At 59.7% G+C, this 18,204-nt stretch overlaps 2 protein-coding genes across 6 annotated transcripts; both read left to right on the plus strand.

Moving 5' to 3' along the window:
• Positions 1–698: 698 nt before the first annotated feature.
• TAS1R1 (taste 1 receptor member 1) lies at positions 699–9,177 on the plus strand. Of its 2 annotated transcripts, XM_045475499.1 has the most exons (6): positions 699–996; positions 2,777–3,083; positions 5,419–6,180; positions 6,593–6,805; positions 7,117–7,237; positions 8,224–9,177. In XM_045475499.1, the coding sequence occupies exons 1-6, from the start codon at positions 806–808 to the stop codon at positions 9,153–9,155; spliced, it is 2,526 nt and encodes an 841-aa protein (XP_045331455.1). In that variant the 5' UTR covers positions 699–805; the 3' UTR covers positions 9,156–9,177. The 2 variants fall into 2 exon arrangements, with proteins under 2 accessions (XP_045331455.1, XP_045331456.1); XM_045475500.1 differs by lacking the exon at positions 6,593–6,805 and having other exon boundaries at positions 702–996.
• Positions 9,178–9,635: 458 nt separating this feature from the next.
• On the plus strand, positions 9,636–17,130 carry ZBTB48 (zinc finger and BTB domain containing 48). 4 transcript variants are annotated; one of them, XM_045475506.1, is made up of 11 exons: positions 9,636–9,738; positions 10,358–11,054; positions 11,532–11,773; positions 13,806–13,917; positions 14,521–14,613; positions 15,001–15,087; positions 15,240–15,394; positions 15,832–15,968; positions 16,040–16,204; positions 16,595–16,683; positions 16,771–17,130. In XM_045475506.1, exons 2-11 carry the CDS (start codon positions 10,365–10,367, stop codon positions 17,065–17,067), a joined length of 2,067 nt encoding a protein of 688 aa, XP_045331462.1. In that variant the 5' UTR covers positions 9,636–9,738; positions 10,358–10,364; the 3' UTR covers positions 17,068–17,130. The 4 variants fall into 4 exon arrangements, with proteins under 4 accessions (XP_045331462.1, XP_045331460.1, XP_045331461.1 ...); XM_045475504.1 differs by having other exon boundaries at positions 9,656–9,805; XM_045475505.1 differs by having other exon boundaries at positions 9,656–9,805; positions 10,362–11,054.
• Positions 17,131–18,204: the final 1,074 nt, after the last annotated feature.

The following is an 18,204-nucleotide window of genomic DNA, read 5'->3' on the forward strand; positions in this document are numbered from 1 at the left end:
TCCCGCAGGCCCCCCGGAGGCTCCTGCCGGCCTGGAGCCGCAGGGGCGGCAGCCTAGGTCGCACCCCGTGGGGCCGTCCCACGAGGGCCCTATTTACATTATGCAAAAGCCCCACCCCGGCCAGATACCCCACTCGGAGTCCAGGGCCACATCTCCGGAAATCCACTTGGAATTGTTTTTTTTTTTTTTCTGGCAGAAAAAGAGCCAAGATTGGCAGTTTAAACAAAACCAGTCTATTTGCATACCGTGTTTGCCTGCAGTTGTCTTTGGGCTGAAGGGGGACACCCTGGAAAAGAAGGCGAACCCAGGATGATTCACCCAAAATTTCAGTGTCAGAAAACTGAGGACTGGGAGGAGGTCAACTTAAAGTCAGTCTCATTTGGTAAACTGAGGCCCAGGTAAAAAGTTCTAAAACCCACAGCTCCCTCCACATTCTGTCCCCCAGAGAAGCAGTGTCCCTGCCTTCCTCTGACCCCTACCCCTCAAGACACCTGGGCTCCCTTCTGAGCCAGGCGAAGCCGCAGGCACCAGAGCGAGAACAGAACCCACAACCATCCAGAGGGAGGGGCAGCGGCCGCCACCTGGTTTGCACCTGTGCCTTCACCCTGCCCAGTTCCTGAGTAGGACCACAGGCCCGGAAGGCCAAGGCAAACAGCCTGGTTCCTACGACTGGGTTCCAGCCCCACCCTTGGCACAGGCGTGAAGTTGGGAAGCATCTGGGCAGCCGCTGTCTATTCTATTTAAACAGCCGAGCTGGTCAGAGGGTGCTGGCTGGCCATGCCAGGCACAGGACGGACTGGCCAGCATGTCACTCCCGGCAGCTCACCTGGTCGGCCTGCAGCTCTCCCTCTCCTGCTGCTGGGCTCTCAGCTGCCACAGCACGGAGACATCTGCCGACTTCAGCCTCCCTGGGGATTACCTCCTCGCAGGTCTGTTCCCTCTGCACTCTGACTGTCCGGGCGTGAGGCACCGGCCCACGGTGACCCTCTGTGACAGGTGAGTGAGGGGTCCTGTGCCTCTAGGACCTCTGCCCATCCTCTGTCCTCCTCAGTGAGGATCTTGCCCTTTCTGCCTTCCGAGCCACCTCCCATCCCTCCCCATCCTATTCTCACCACCTTCAAGCCTTGGCTGGACCTTCCCCGGCACTTCTGCCCAGCTTCTGCTTTGTAATACGTGATTTTGTCCTGGCTGTCCGAGTGCTTTGTATTATAATCCCATTCCGGTCATTTCCGGGCTTTGGGACGTAAGCAGGCAGTTAGGTTTTCCCCTGCTTTCGTGTCCTCCCCACTCCTCTCCAGGTTCAAACTCCTGTGTCTCCCCGATGGCAAGTGAGGAGGAGAGGGAAGGCACTGGGAGTATATGCTTTGGGAACCTAGCAAAGATACCTGAGATTGGTGCCTTGCCTTTGGGAAGTTGACAGCCTAATAGAGAAAAATATCCTAAAGAAGATAGTTATTTGCCATCCGTGCAAGTCACAGGCTTGGGAGGCTCGAGGACGCATTGGGACTCAGTGGCAGGATGCCTTAAACATGACGCACATCTGACAGTCACCTCTACCCTCAAGACGCCTGGGCTCCCTTTCTGAGCCAGGTGAAGCCGCAGGCACCAGAGCGAGAGCAGAACCCACAACCATCCAGAGGGAGGGGCAGCGGCCGCCACCTGGTTTGCACCTGTGCCTTCACCCTGCCCAGTTCCTGAGTAGGACCGCAGGCCCGGAAGGCCAAGGCAAACAGCCAGGGTTCGAGGAAGAAGGTTCTGGAGAGTCTGGCGCATGAGGACTGGCCCAAAGAGCTACAGATAGGAGCCCAGGTAGAGGAGACTTGGGGAAGAGGAGACACATGAATGTCCGCTTCTGAAGGTGTCACCGTGGGAGGCAATGAGCACCCTCTGAGGGACTCATGGACACAAGTGATAGAAATGATAGAAGACCCTTCTAACAAGCAGAAGGGCTGGAAAGTGAAACGTGCTAGCACACTCTTCAAGCAGAGCTGAACCGTGTTCCTGTTGGGATCCAGTCAGCAGCTCCCGAGAGGCACTGAGGAACACAGGCCCTCACCACGTTCACAAGTGTCCTGATGAGAGAGATACTAGGTAAACGAGGTTCGACAGGTGTGTGGTTAATTTTATACATCAACCTGGCTAGGGTATGGTGCCCAGTTGTTTGGCCAAACACCAGTCCAGATGGGGCTGTGAAGGTTAACATTTAAACCAACAGGGTGAGTAAAGCAGATTGCTTTCCATTGTGTGGGTGGGCCTCATCCAATCAGTTGAAGACCTTAAAAGAAAAGATTGAGGTCCCCCCAAAAAGGAAGAAATTCTGCCTTCGAACTCAACACTGCAGCTTTGACCATTGCGGGCATTTCCAGCCTGCCCTGCAAACGCCAGACTTGCCAGCCCCACAATCATGTGAACCAATTCCTTAAAATGAACTTCTCTTTCTCTCTCTCTATCCAACTGGCTCTGTTTCTCTGCAGAACCCTGACTCACGCAGGTTTCCCTGCTACAGGACTTCATCAGCCTTTCAACACTAATATGCTCATCCAGGGAGGAATGGTTTGTGGTTTCTCCAAGTTGTAACCGCCCCCCCGCCGCGCCCCCCCAAAGGCCTGTTAACACAGCTGAGTGTATGGTACAGGGCCCACAGTGAGGTCATGGTGGTAGGGGACGGGACAGATGCCCTCAGAGTTTCCTTTCTACGCTTCCCCCCACCCCCGACGCCAAGAGGGTCTCGGCAAGGCCTTGCCCTTCTGGGCTCTCAGCTTGGCTTTCTCTACAGGCCCGACAGCTTCAACGGTCACGGCTACCACCTCTTCCAGGCCATGCGGTTTGGCATCGAGGAGATAAACAACTCCACGGCCCTCCTGCCGAACGTCACCCTGGGATACCAGCTGTACGACGTGTGCTCGGAGTCTGCCAACGTGTATGCCACACTAAACGTGCTCTCCCTGCTGGGGACACATCACATAGAGATCCGAGCAGACCCTTCCCACTATTCGCCTGCCGCCCTGGCTGTCATTGGGCCCGACACCACCAACCACGCAGCCACCACTGCAGCCCTGCTGAGCCCCTTCCTGGTGCCCCTGGTGAGCTGGAGCCCGGGGGCCTGTCCATCTCCCCTGCCGGCAGGTCCGGCGTGGGCTGGGGGGGTGGGGGGGGGGTGGGCAAGAGCTGCCATGCCCACCCTGGCCCCCTGAGTCTCCTGGGTGGTCACATTGCAGGGGGCCCTGCCCCCTTCACAGTCCCCGCCCCAGCATCCCTTCCTCCCCAAGTGCTGCATCCAGACCTCCCTGCCTCAATGTCCTGAGAAAAACCGTCTCCTTTGAAACTGCTGCCCTTTGCTCTGCCCCCTCCATTCCATCTCCTCTGTGAAGAATGGAACACCCTTTGTTTCCCACCTCACACACTTGTCCACTTCTCCCCGCCCTCCTCCTTCCGGTCTTCCTTCCCTCCCTCCCAGCTCAGGCTCAGAGGTGTGGTCCCCCTCCCCCTCCAATGCTGTCCTCCAGGGCCTCACCCTCTCCTCTGCTCGTAGGCCTGTCCTAGGCTTCCTCCTCCGCCTATAAGCTGGCTTTACCCCCCTCCGTCTTCCAGGCACCTGTGGTCTTAGCGCTGCCCTCTCTCTGCCCTCGTTCCGTGGAAACTTGTGCACCGAGCTCTCTCTTCTTGTTTGCTTCTCCCTCTCTTCACTTGCTTCCCGGGCCCCTGCCCTGACTGCTGCACCACCATCCTGCTCTTGTGATCTCCAGGGCTTTCTAGATCTCCAGGTCAGGAAAATGCTTTTCAGCCCTTCTTTGCTTGACATGACGACTTTGTGACAAATTTGACCAGTCCTTCAGTGACGCTCTTGCCTCGGCATTTATGACCTGCCACCTCCCTCTCACTTGTGGCACCTCCTTCTCCTCCTCCTCCTTCTCAGTCTCCTTTGGAGAATCTCCTCCCCCCCTCTTCTGAAAAAGTGGATGATTCCCAGAGTGCAGGACCGCTCCCTTTCCCAGGCAGGTGCTGGGAGCAAACAACTTTCCCTACTCTTCAAGATTCTTCTGGCTGGTCTAAAGATTAAGTTGACGTGACACAGATGAACAGGAGAAAGTCAAAATCACGTATGTACAGGGAATCTACATAAACACGAGAGGTTCAAAGACAGGCAAAGTGAGGCTTATCTGCTATCCTGAACTATGGAGAAGTGGGTAGGGGTCAGACTTCAAAGGAAGAGAGAGTGAATGTGTATTACACAATGTTTGCTGGGCCATCCAGAAACAATGGGACATGGAGAGGAATTTTAACAAATCGGACTTTGTTAGGTTCCCCCCACCCCCACCCCTGCTTACCTAGCCTAGTTCCTGTTGTAATGTAATTCTCTATGGTGAAGCTCCTGAACCTGGGGCAGCTTAGCTCTCTAAATTCTTTTGGGCAGTTAGGGGAAAGGACAAAGTCTCCCCCTGGGTCTTTTGCGCCTTAATGATTTTCAACTGGAAATTAACCCACACGCCAAGGTGGCAGATCTTGGGGCAGTTCATTCAGAACCTCTCCACAGGCCGTGGCCCCACGGCTCCATTGCCCGTTCCCTAGCTTCTGTCCTGTGTTCTAAGCACTGAGCCTCATTTCTGGCTGCTCTTCCGGGGTCTCCACTTCATGCATCCAGCGGGCCCCCCAGCTGAACCTACCTCCCTATACAACTCAAGCCTCTCTGCTTCCTGCCCACTTGCCTTAAGAGTGACCACCTCCACTCAAGCCAGGAACCCGGTGGGCCACCTACATTCCTCCTTCCCCCACCCCCACAGTTAGCCCACCACCACGGTCTCTGCTTTTACCTTCTATGAGCTGCCGGGCCCATCCCTCTTCTCTGTCACCGCTGCCACGGCTCAAACTCAGGCTGCCAAGCTGTCTCTTCGGGATGATTCCAGCAGTCTCCTAGGGAATTCTTCCTGACTCTGGTCTTGAGCCTTTTCTAACACATTCTTCACTGAAATCAGATACACCCCTGAAACACAAGTCTGGGCAGATTACCTCTCTGCCTAGACATTTAAGGGGCTCCCCAGGGCCTGCAGATAAAGACCAAGTATCTTAGCTACCTTAGTGCCAGGAGTAAGGCCTCCTGCCCTGACCAGACACGCCTACTTTTGTGTTCCTTCTTCCGGCTTCCAACCTCCTGGGTCAGTTCTCTCACTGGGTGTAGCTTTTGTTCTCTTCCCCTTCTCCCACAAACCTCCCCCTGGGTTTCTGCCTCTTCTTTAGATATAGCTGGTCGGCCTCCTAGTCCACCAGAGCTCTCCTTGAGAGCCAGGGCTGGGACCATGTCTCCCTCCTCCTCGGGTCCCCACGCCCAGCACAGGGCCAGCACTTGGAGGCCCTGAGTTGAGGCCAAGGCCACTGAAGTCGCTGAACTGAACCCCAACCCCCCCCGGCCCCCCTCCGCAGATCAGCTACGAGGCCAGCAGCGTGACGCTCGGAGTAAAGCGGCATTACCCCTCGTTTCTGCGCACCATCCCCAGCGACAAGTACCAGGTGGAGACCATGGTGCTGCTGCTGCAGAGCTTCGGGTGGGTCTGGATCTCGGTGGTCGGCAGCGACGGCGACTACGGGCAGCTGGGGGTGCAGGCGCTGGAGGAGCAGGCCACCCAGCAGGGCATCTGCGTTGCCTTCAAGGACATCATCCCCTTCTCTGCCCGGCCGGGCGACGAGAGGATGCAGGGCATCATGCACCACCTGGCCCAAGTGAGGACCACCGTTGTGGTCGTTTTCTCCAGCAGACAGCTGGCCAGGGTGTTCTTTGAGTCCGTGGTGCTGGCCAACCTGACTGCCAAGGTGTGGATCGCCTCGGAAGACTGGGCCATCTCTAGACACATCAGCAATGTGCCCGGGATCCAGGGCATTGGCACGGTGCTGGGTGTGGCCATCCAGCAGAGGCTTGTCCCTGGCCTGAAGGAGTTTGAAGAGGCCTATGTCCAGGCAGATAAGGGGGCCCCTGGGCCTTGCTCCAGGACCTCTGAGTGCAGCAGCAACCAGCTCTGTAGAGAGTGTCGGGCTTTCACGGCAGAGCAGATGCCCACACTCGGGGCATTCTCCATGAGCTCTGCTTATAACGCCTACCGGGCAGTCTACGCAGTGGCCCATGGCCTCCACCAGCTCCTGGGCTGTGCCTCTGGAGCCTGTTCCAGGGACCGAGTCTACCCCTGGCAGGTAAGGTAGTCCAGACCCCGGCACCCTGAAACGGGGTGCTTTCCTAAGGCAAACAGAGTGATCCCTCTCTGGCCAACTGAGTGCCGGGGGTGGGGGACAAAGGCCACCCATCAGAAGGCTAATTCCTTCTCTTGGGCTTCACTTCTCTGACCTCGGCCCCTCCCACCACCATGCTCCAGACCCAGGGCTAAAAATCTCTGGAAAGGGGGCCTTTTTAGAAGCTTCCTCTCACTCAGGAGGCCAGTTGGGAGGGTCGAGGGGCTTCCTTGGAAGGGAGGGGGCTCTGAATTTCCAGACAGACTGAAACCACCCAAATAGAAGCATTTGCTTCCTAAGCCTTCCGGGTCTGGGAGAGTTGAGGAGGAGCAGCCTGCGTCATCTGTGGCTGCTCCATGATCCCCGTTTATCTCAGCTTCTGGAGCAGATCCGCAAGGTGAATTTCCTCCTACACAAGGACACCGTGAGGTTTAATGACAACGGGGACCTTCTCAGTGGCTACGACATAATTGCCTGGGACTGGAGTGGCCCCAAGTGGAACTTCAGGGTCATTGGCTCCTCCATGTGGCCTCCAGTTCAGCTGGACATAAATAAAACCAAAATCCGGTGGCACGGGAAGGACAACCAGGTAATGGAGCCATGATCACTCACCAAGTCACCGACTTACGGGCAGCCTGGAGCCTGAAGTCACTGTCGACACAGCTCACACGGAGCAGGAGGGGGGCCCGGGTGCCAGGCCAACGTGGCTCTATCCAGCCCTGCCAGGGAAGCCCCACAGACCGCACACAGATGGCCGGCTGCAACTAGTATACACAACCAGGGGCTGTGCCCTGGGAGTGAGCTGTGAAGGCAGATGCACGGAGATTCCCATTCGCCATGTGAGCATCCCTTGACTTGGGCCACTCCATGTGGTTCCAGAACACCTGTGGCTTCTTGCAGGTGCCAAAGTCTGTGTGCTCCAGCGACTGCCTCGAAGGGCACCAGCGAGTGATTTCGGGTTTCTACCACTGTTGCTTTGAGTGTGTGCCCTGTGAGGCCGGGAGCTTCCTCAACAAGAGCGGTGAGTGTCCAAATGAGTGGGAGAATGACTGGGCACTCCCAGGGTCTGTATGGCAGATGAGGGGATCTCCCTTGGGCCATGCATGTGCAGAACCAGAGCCTTGCTCCCTCTGTTGCCAGTTTAGGTACAGGTTGTAGAATATTTGCCACCAGACTGAGTTCTGATGAAGCAGAAACCAACAACCAGTTGAAATCCTCAGGTCCCCTATGTCTTTTACTAGAGGGCTCCTGATGCAGATGCAATCTTATCCCAAATTCAACCTTTTTATGCGAACAGATGTAGTTATGTTCCTCCCCTCCCCTCCCATGCTGTCTGCGTGAAGTCCCTTCCGTTGCCCCTGCCAAAGACAGCCAGCACCTTGGACAGCTTGGCCTTGATGCAGATACTATTGTATCCGCAGACAAGAAACATAGCATACTCCACCCAGTGATGATGCAAGGTCAAGATCAGAGAGCAAACTCAGGTAGCTAAGGGCTCAGCCCAGAGCTGGACTCTGTGAGCCACGTTCTTTCCTTTTACTATCTCTGTGGGCGTGAGAACACATCTCTTCTGTTCTCAGAGAGTCAGAAACCACAGAATGGCAGCACAGATAGGGGGCTTTGGGTAATGGAAGTGCTGGGGAGATGAAAATGCCCTTCCTTTGGGGCTGGTTACTCCTATTGGATCATAGCCTCACTGGCATGTGGGCAGAGCTACCAGAGTAAGGCCCTCTCCAAGGATCTCTTGGTTTGCAAGCCCCTTCTGGGATCATAAGCCATATAGAACCTACCCAAGGGTCTCCAGAATCTGCAATTAACACAGGCATCTGGAGGAAACACTTGGCCGCGGGGCCCCACTCAGGGCTACCCCCTATCTCGCTGTGTGCAGTAGGAGCCCGGCTCCTGTGGTACAGCGCTCCCAGCACCTTGCAGGCCTACATGGCTTCCCTTCCTCATTCCTGCTCTGCTCATCTAGCTCTCAGGAGCCCCCTCCACCTTTTCTTCCAGACCTCCACAGCTGCCAGCCTTGTGGGAAAGAAGAGTGGGCACCTGCGGGAAGTGAAACCTGCTTTCCACGCACCGTGGTGTTTTTGACTTGGCACGAGACCATCTCTTGGGTGCTGCTGGCAGCTAATACGTTGCTGCTGCTGCTGGTGACTGGGACTGCTGGCCTGTTTGCCTGGCACTTAGACACCCCTGTGGTGAAGTCTGCTGGGGGCCGACTGTGCTTCTTCATGCTGGGCTCCCTGGCAGGGGGCAGCTGTGGGCTCTATGGCTTTTTTGGGGAGCCCACGCTGCCCACATGCTTGTTGCGCCAAAGCCTCCTTGCCCTGGGTTTTGCCATCTTCCTGTCCTGCCTGACCATCCGCTCCTTCCAACTGGTCTTCATCTTCAAGTTTTCTGCCAAGGTACCCACCTTCTACCGTGCCTGGGTCCAAAACCACGGTCCCGGCCTATTTGTGGTGATCAGCTCAATGGCCCAGCTGCTCATCTGTCTAACTTGGCTGGCGGTGTGGACCCCACTGCCCACCAGGGAGTACCAGCGCTTCCCTCAGCTGGTGGTGCTTGATTGCACAGAGGCCAACTCACCGGGCTTCATGTTGGCTTTCGCCTACAATGGTCTCCTGTCCGTCAGCGCCTTTGCCTGCAGCTACCTGGGCAAGGACCTGCCAGAGAACTACAACGAGGCCAAATGTGTCACTTTTAGTCTGCTGCTCAACTTCGTGTCCTGGATTGCCTTCTTCACCACGGCCAGCGTCTACCAGGGCAAGTACTTGCCCGCGGTCAACGTGCTGGCGGCGCTGAGCAGCCTGAGTGGCGGCTTCAGCGGTTATTTCCTCCCCAAGTGCTACGTGATCCTGTGCCGCCCAGATCTCAACAGCACAGAGCACTTCCAGGCCTCCATCCAGGAGTACACGAGGCGCTGCGGCTCCACCTGACCAGTGGGGCGGGCAGGGCCTAGCCGGGGAGGTGGGGGGTGGGGGGTAAAGGGGTAGAAGGTGGGGTAGGGGCGCCTCCCCTGCCCTGAGGGTCGAAGGTCGAGCGAGGCGAGCGGGCCCCGCGCCCTCCGGGAGGCCTTTTGGACTCCTGTCTTGGCTCGGGTAGTGTACGCTCACGGGAGTCCAGTCCAGGCTCCGAGCTGCCAATAAAGCGGTGAAACATGCGTCCTGGCTGCTCTAGCTGTCTGAAGCGAGGGTGGGGCGCTGCCTCCTCAACTGCGGACGCCGCGGGAGCCGACCGCAGCCGGAACCCGGCACTCGGCCCCAGCCCCGAGGGCGCAGCTTGACGTTGCTAAGCAACTCGGGGACGTCAGCCCTGGCAGAGCGATCTGGGCCAAGCCCCCTCTCCCCATACCATTGGCCGTTCTCTGCCTGGTCCCGCCCCAGGGGCGGAGCTAGAAGCCCTGTACCTCCTGGTTTCCCGGCGCGTCCGGCGCTCCCTGACGTCACGTCCGGCGGCGGCGGCGGCGGCGACGGCGGCGTCTCCGTACGGTCGGCCGGGCACGTACCGCCCGGGCAGTTGGTCAGTGGGGCTCTGGAGGCGACGAGGTCCGGGGTCTGTGGGGCCGTCGCAGGGAGGACAGGCCCGGGTGAGGAGTTCGGAGGCAGCAGGGTGTGGGAGGGAAGGGCTGCGGGCCGCCGTGGCCGCCAACTGGAGTGTGACTGCGACCGCCTTCCGCCCGGCCGCCCCGGACGTGTGGGCACGGCGTGGGTTCTGCTCACCTGTCCGCACCCGCAGCTTCCCTGCCACGGGTCCCCTCGCTCTGCCAGGCCGATCAGTTCGCTCTGATTCTCCGTCTCTTTCCCCCACACTGATTCCTTCCACCCGCACCTCTTCACGACCCTGCCCTGTTCTCCGCCAAGCCATGCTTCCGTCCCCAACCTAGTCCGTCTGTGCCCCCGCCACACACTGTCTCTGGCCCACCCAGTATGGCCTGCTCACCTGGCTCCCACTCCCAGGGAGGTGTTCAGTCCATTCCTGTCTGAGCTGACTTCCTCTAACGTTGATCTAAGCCCTCGTTGAGATAAACATGACCGAGTACCGTCCACCTCCCCTTTTGTTCTCCCCAGTCCAGGGGCTTCCCCTTGCTACTCCTGGGTTGGGCTTGCCAGGATGTCACTTCTACCTTCCTCTCCTCCAGACAGACCATGGACGGCTCCTTCATCCAGCACAGTGTGAGGGTTCTGCAGGAGCTCAACAAGCAGCGAGAGAAGGGCCAGTACTGCGATGCCACCCTGGACGTGGGAGGCCTGGTGTTCAAGGCACACTGGAGTGTCCTTGCCTGCTGCAGCCACTTCTTCCAGAGCCTCTATGGGGATGGCTCAGGGGGCAGTGTTGTCCTCCCTGCCGGCTTTGCTGAGATCTTTGGTCTCCTGTTGGACTTTTTCTATACTGGTCACCTTGCTCTCACTTCCGGGAACCGGGATCAGGTGCTTTTGGCAGCAAGGGAGTTGCGAGTGCCAGAGGCTGTGGAGCTTTGCCAGAGTTTCAAGCCCAAAACCTCAGTGGGGCAGGCATCAAGTGGCCAGAGTGGGCTGGGGAAACCTACCCCCCGGAATGTAAACAGCCACCTCAAGGAGCCGGCAGGCTTGGAGGAAGAGGAAGTTTCGAAGACACTGGGTCAAGTCCCCAGAGACCAGGAGATCAGTGGCAGCCACAGCCCCGAAAGGCCCCAGCTTGGTCTCCCGGCCCCGAGTGAGGGCCCCTCCTTCCACCGTGGGAAACTCAAGCAAGCCTTGAAGCTTTGTCCTCCAGAAGACAAGGAGCCTGAGGATTGCAAAGCACCTCCAAGACCCTTTGAGGCTGAAGGTGTCCAGCTGCAGGGCGGGAATAATGAGGTACTGTGCCCAGGGTGCTGGGAATGGGGAGGTAGGAGTTGGGGGTGGTGGTGGAGACACTGACACTTTTCTGGGATAGTCTGGACCCCAAGATAGAATCTTTGTTCGGTGGGGCTGGAATAGGTTTCCTCCAAACGTGGGAATCCGGCTCCATCCTGCAGCCTCCGGCTAACCTTCCTGTGAGTCACAGCTGTCCAGGGTTGGCAGCTTCTTGGGGTTGGGTAGCTGGCTTCAGGGTTACAGGTGTTTCCCCAGGGTAGTGAAGTCCAGCCAAACTTCCAGTTCACCACAGAGTCACTGCCCTCCAAACCCAAGATTCCGAGGAGGCCTGCCCTAGGACCTTGATGGGAACAGTCACCGATAAAGGGAGTCATCTTGGGATGGAACTGGAATGAGCCGACTGCCCTGTAGATCTGCCCCCAGAACTCCTAATGGTTCATTTGGTGACCTTGCCTCCTGCTGCCTTTTCTGCTCTAGTGGGAAGTGGTGGTTCAAGTTGAGGACGACGGGGATGGTGATTATGTTTCTGAGAGTGAGGCCTTGCCAACCAGGAGGAAATCAAACATGATCAGAAAGCCCTGTGCTGCAGAGCCAGCCCTGAGCACAGGTTCCCTGGCAGCCGAGCCGGCTGAGAGCAGAAAAGGTACAGCGGTGCCGGTTGAATGCCCCACATGTCATAAAAAGTTCCTCAGCAAATATTATCTAAAAGTCCACAACAGGTAAACGTTCTGTTTTTCTATTTTTTTTTTTTTTTTCCTGTCTGCTATTCCCTTGTTGGGGGAGGGGGCCTGCACTCCGTGCTTGTGGGCCACGTGGGGGCTGAGGGCTTTGTCTCACACTCGTAGTGCCCGATGTTGACATGCCTCTCATCATCAGGGAGGGAGAATCTAGTGGTGGAACAGATTCTTCCTTCGTCTCTCTCTTACTCTGAGCTTCTGGAGTGGGTCTGTAGACACCTTGTCAATAAGTTCCACCCACTGTGGACCTTGACCGCTAGCTGCCTTTTGCCACGGGGATGAGAGAAACCCATGGCTCTGTGCTGTGGCTGAGGCGCCACCTTAGGTATTTCTAAAGCCCAGCAAGGTGGGCTTTGGGCCAAGCTGTCAGTCTTTCGGGTCGGTGCCTCCTGTGATTCTGGGGGAAACGTTAGCCCCATGGTGTCAGTGGAGCCTAAAGGACTATTTGTTTAAAACCGCATTGTCCGGAAAGGTAACCAGGTGCCGTATGAAGCTACGTTAACTTAAAATAAAAGTACAGTTGGCTTTTCAGATTAGTAGTCACGTTGTAAGTGCTCGGTAGTCACCCGTGGGCCCCGGCGGCTGACTCGGCACAGACAGGACACTTCCCTGGTTACAGAGAGTTCTCTTAACAGTGCCGATCCAGGTCTCTGCAAGGCCTCTGGGGGTGGCAGCCAGGTGACATGCCTTCCAGTCCTGCCACTTCATAGTCCAAGATGTCACCAGTCTGATTTCTCGCCAGGCCAGGTTGGGCCACACACGTGTTCTCAGTGCGACGCTCTGGGAAGCTAGTAGTGACGGGAGCTGGGGGATGCCTGTTTGCTCGCCTTGCTGTGAGGCACCTGCGGCCAGTGGGGTCTGGGGAAGACCCGTGTGGGAGGCACCCTGGAGTGACCCACGTCAGCCTGGATGCTCCCCCAGCAGAAGACTCCGGTGCAGGCCGCTGGACTGGCCTTGAGAACTGTGAGGGGATAGTGCCTTCGTGAGGTCATTGGGATGGGGACAAGGACTGGTTAATTAAGAGTGGCGGAGGATGGCCTCTGCGAAGTCGTAAGAGCTCTTCCGGTCTTCTGCTGGGTGGCTGACAAGACTGTTCTGGGCGCTTGGTGTACCTTAGCGGATAGAGCAGGGGCCTCGTGGGGCCTTTCTCTCAGCGGGGCAGAGCAGACTGGAACTGACAGCGACTTGACAGGGTGCTGGAAGGTGGGAAGTGCCACGGAAGAAAGGAGGAGAGTCCCACCTAGGGGTGGGGTGGGGTTGCAGTTTTAAAGGAAGGAATTTTGAGCAGACTCCAAGGAGATGAGGACTTCCACCAAGCAGGGCGGAGGGGAGGGGGTTGTGGGTCCAGGAGAGCCAGAGCAGAGAGCTTGGGGTGAGCCAGGGGCCGGTGAGCGTCAGGGAGACCAGACCTGGGGAGCGAAGCCCCGCGGTCAGGGGCAGGCCGGCTAGGCCCCCGGCCTTCTCTCGGTGAAACGGGCACCATCGCGGGGTTGGGAGCAAAGAGGCGATGAGGTCTGACTATATCTGAGGGCGCCTCTGGCCGCTGAATTTCACGTCTGTCGGGAGGCAGGCTTGGCAGGAACCCAGGGGTGGCATGGCTGCGCTCGGTGATAGCAGTGGAGGTGAGGGAAGTGCTCAGATTCTGGCTACAGTTTTGAAGGTAAAGCCCGCAGAACTTCCAGGCAGACCGGGTGGTTTCTCTAGGAAGTCAGGACCCAGGGATCATTTCTGTCTTTGCAGAGATGCTAGCCAGCCGGGCCTGTGTGGCCCTGTGGTGGCCCCGCTGTAGGGAGCTGTGCGGGCTCCCACAAGAGGAGGGTTTCTGGGTTCCCCCGTGCAGGTGCATCGGCCAGGCCTGAACAAGCCTCGTGGTGAGCCGTGGCCGGCCTCAGGACCGCTCCTGCGCTGCACTGTGGAGCACGGCGCTGTCGGTGGGGGAGCCAGAGGGACACCGGGTGAGGGGGAGGCGGGCAGTTACTCAGTCTCCCGCGCCCGCCGTGGCTTTTCCTGGCAGGAAACACACTGGGGAGAAACCCTTTGAATGTCCCAAGTGTGGAAAGTGCTACTTTCGGAAGGAGAACCTCCTGGAGCACGAAGCCCGGAACTGCATGAACCGCTCGGAACAGGTACTTGGGGGCACTGGCCCAGGACTCTGTGGGCAGGGGACGCTGGCCTTCGTCTTCCTGCCATCTGAGAGGGGCCCTCAGGAAGCCGTCTTAGGATTGTAAACTCAAGAGAGCTGGAGTGTCCGCTCCAGCGGATGCCATCGAGTCCGCTTCCTGGTATTACAGGTGGGGATACTGGTCCCGAGGGTGGAAGGGACCGGCCCCAGAGGGACTTTTTGGAAAGCATTTTGAGTTTGCCTGCTTGGGTCCCTGGACTCTGGAGAAGGGGCGCCTTGGTGGGGACGGGCTGCTGCCCCTACCCTGCTGGCCGGCCCACGTGACGTGGCCGGCTGAACCCCACCCTCTCCTCCTAGAGGCCTGTCGCCAGTGTGGGGTCTGCGGGTGAGGTCTCCCGGCTCCTGCCCCCAGCCTGTGTGGTGGGTTTGCAGTGCTCAGCCACGGTCAGGGTCAGGGCAGGCAGGTCACGTGTTGCCCTCTCCCACCCTAGCGATCCCCCCCTCGGGCAGACTCCTCCCAGCAGCGAGTGGAAGCCCGGGCAGAGGCTGCCGTCGCAGGCAGAGGCCCCCCCCTGATGCCGGCCCTGCTTGCCCCTCACACTGCCAGGTCTTCACGTGCTCCGTGTGCCAGGAGACCTTCCGCCGGAGGATGGAGCTGCGGGTGCACATGGTGTCCCACACGGGGGAGATGCCCTACAAGGTCAGGCTCGGCCTGTCCCCGGGGCCGTGGGCGGAGGGACAGCCCCTAGATCCCTCTTGCCAAGCCCTGTACGTGGGGTGATGTTAGGTACCTCCCTCTCGCCAGCTGTCAGGACGCCCAGCCTTCTGGACCCATCCAGTGTCCCCTCCCTTCAGGCAGTGCCCCTGGCCCTCTCTGGGTCCTTTTTCTTTCCGTGGAGGGCAGGCTCGGCATCTCCGTGGGCACGGCACGGTGGGGGGGTCCTCTCTGGAGCGTCCTTCACACCAAGGAGCCTCCTGTCGCCTCGGGCTGGGCCCTGCCTGTGGGTTGCTGCCCCGATAGCCTAGGGGTGGCCAGGATCCCATTGGTGTGGGTGGCCTCCGAGGTGACCTCGGGCCTGTTTTCCAGTGCTCCTCCTGCTCCCAGCAGTTCATGCAGAAGAAGGACTTGCAGAGCCACCTGATCAAACTCCACGGAGCCCCCAAGCCCCACGCCGTGAGTGCCAGGCTGTGCTGAGAACTGGGAGCTGGCTGTAGAGAGGTGGCCACAGCCACATCAGACCCGGCAGGCTGTGTGGTTCCTGTCGTGCGGGGGGCCAGGGAACCCCTCCCCGTTCTCAGCCTGGTCTCACTCCCTCTGCCCCACAGTGTCCCACCTGTGCCAAGTGCTTCCTGTCCCGAACAGAACTGCAGCTGCACGAGGCCTTCAAGCACCGAGGGGAGAAACTGTTCGTATGTGAGGAGTGTGGGCACAGGGCCTCAAGCCGAAATGGCCTGCAGATGCACATCAAGGCCAAGCACAGGTGCGGGCTGGCCGGGCTTCCCCAGGGCCTGGTCTTACTGCCGGCCTGGAGGGTCCAGAAGGCAGCTAGGTGATGCTCTCGTGGGACAGAGCGTTCTCCACCCCGAGTCCGGTGCCTGTAGCCTCTTCGGTGGGGGCACCTGAGGGGGCAGTAGGCTTGCCAGGCAGAAAGGCTGAAGGAGAGGATCTCAGGGTAACATGATGGCAGATTCTTAGTTTTGTGGTTCCCGGGATGGCGCCGGTGCCCCTCCTGTCACTGCCCGAGCCCTTGTGCCGCACGGCTGGTCTCGGCCTGCGCCCGGTCCCACGGCTCAGGCGGGTTTGCCTCGGCCAGGCCGGTTTCCCTGGCTCCGGGGCCAGCCGTGCTCCCAGCTGTCGCGGGGTGAAGGGGGCTGCTTCCCGTGGTGATGCTCCTGCCCCGCCCCCTGCCCCGGACAGGAATGAGAGGCCGTACGTGTGTGAGTTCTGCAGCCACGCCTTCACCCAGAAAGCTAATCTCAACATGCACCTGCGTACGCACACGGGCGAGAAGCCCTTCCAGTGCCACCTCTGCGGCAAGACCTTCCGCACCCAAGGTGAGGCAGGCCTGTCCTCTCCCCGTCCCAGGCCGCGGCGCAGCGGCTGAGCCCCCGCCTTGTCCCCACAGCCAGCCTGGACAAGCACAACCGTACTCACACTGGCGAGAGGCCCTTCGGCTGTGAGTTCTGCGAGCAGCGCTTCACCGAGAAGGGGCCCCTGCTGAGGCACGTGGCCAGCCGCCACCAGGAAGGCCGGCCCCACTTCTGCCAGATCTGTGGGAAGACCTTCAAAGGTACCTGGGCCTGCGGGAGGCCCCTGGCGCTCACCCTTCCCCAGGCACGCCCTGCGTGGGGTGGAGGGTGGGCCATATCCCGCTGACCGGGGCCAGAGAGCGTCCGCGGGGAGAGGTCAGGCGTGGCGGTGGCTGTCGCACGCTCCTTCTTGGTGCCAGTCTTCCTACCAGAGAATCTCTTCTCCCTGTGCGTTAAAGACTGGAGCTTGGAGCTGCGGTGACAGGGCAGGGCGGGAGCCCTGGAGGGTCTCGTGCAGTGGCACCCTCAGGGTGGCATTGGAGCCTGGCAGGGCCCTCGGAGCAGCTGCAGACCCCGGACCGCCCTCATCTGGGCACCGTGGTGCCCACTTCCTGCCTCCCCTCAACACCGGGGTCCCCTCCCTCCCACAGCCGTGGAGCAGCTGCGCGTGCATGTCCGAAGGCACAAGGGCGTCAGGAAGTTCGAATGCACCGAGTGCGGCTACAAGTTCACCCGGCAGGTAGGCCTGGGGCCGGCCGGGGTCCCTCCTCCTGCCCCCCACCCCGGGCCCCTCCCTGCCCAGCCCTGAGTCCCCCTCGCCCCCCAGGCCCACCTCCGGAGGCACATGGAGATCCACGACCGGGTGGAGAACTATAACCCGCGGCAGCGCAAACTCCGGAACCTGGTCATTGAGGACGAGAAGATGGTGGTGGTGGCACTTCAGCCACCCGCCGAGCTGGAGGTGGGCTCGGCCGAGGTCATCGTGGCATCCCTGGCGCAGGGCGGCCTGACCTCCCAGCTGCCCAGCCAGAGACTCTGTGCAGAGGAGAGCCTGGTGAGCTCGGGGGTCATGGAGCCCTCGCTCATCATCACGGCAGCCATCCCTGAGGACTGTGACACGTAGCACCCCTGCCACCACAGCCCACTTGGCCGCAGCCCCCAATAAATCACACGGTTGGGGACTCCATCGTTCCAGCCTATCTGGCGGTCTGTTCCCCAGGAACCTGGTGTCTGGGGTGTGCTGCTTTCCCATCGAATCTTCTGGGAGAAACGGTGCCTCACCCGGCCATCTCTGCGCCTCAGGGTGCTGCTCGGCCAGCCGCTTCCCCACCTTGTTGGGAGACCTCAGCAGAGGCAGACCCTGGGCGGGTGTCTTTAGGGGCCAGGCCCTGGCCCGGGTGCTCTTGTCTCACTGTCAGGGTTCTAGGACTGGGAGCCATGGCGTTGCTGTTTCACAGCTGTGGTGCTGCCAGCTAGTGGGGATGGGATTCAGGGCCCCCGACGATGACCTCGCCCCGCCAGCCTGCTGCGGGTCCCAGCGGGGAGCCTGAGGTAGGGCTCGTGGTCAGCAGGCTCTGGACCCTGGCTGGCAGATGACGGCCGACAGGATCCTTCCCTCGGGAGGGTCCTCACTTGCTTTGCCGGTGCAGGTGGCCTGGAGTGCCGGCAAGGCCAAGTTTAGAATGACAAGAGGCCTTGCTGGTCCCCGGGTTCTGCAGGGACAGCAGGGCCGGGTGCGCATCCTGCAGGAAAAGCGTGTGGGTGCCGGCGCCCACGTTCCCCCTCAGCTTCTTCACTGACAGCCCTGTTGCCCGAGGCAGGCGACTCCGTGTCCTCCCCTTCAACGGAATTAGTAATAGCACCCGCTTTGTAGACAAGGATTCAGTGAGAGGGCCCGCAGTTACCTCCCGCCAGATGGCAAGCCGCCCCAGGATTTCCCTGGAGGCTGGCGAGGGCGCGGTTGGGGGGAGGGAGGGTGTCTGTGCTTGGGAAGGCGGTGCTGGCTGTGGGCCTGGGTCCCTCTCCACGGGCCGCCCAGGCTTCCTCACAGCACGGTGGCTGTGTGCCAAGGACCCGTGTTCCAGCCAGAGCTGTGAGGCCTTATGACCTAGCTCTCCAGTCACAGTGTCCCCTTTGCCACGTGGTGCTGGTCCAGGCAGACACCGGAACCTCACTGCCCAGGTTCAAGGGCAGGGGATTTAGGCCCCACCCACTGACGGGTGTCCAGCTCTGCACACACACTCGACAACCGCCTGACACA

The sequence above is a fragment of the Leopardus geoffroyi genome, chromosome C1 (genome assembly GCF_018350155.1).
Source record: "Leopardus geoffroyi isolate Oge1 chromosome C1, O.geoffroyi_Oge1_pat1.0, whole genome shotgun sequence".
NCBI classification, from domain to species: Eukaryota; Metazoa; Chordata; class Mammalia; order Carnivora; family Felidae; genus Leopardus; species Leopardus geoffroyi.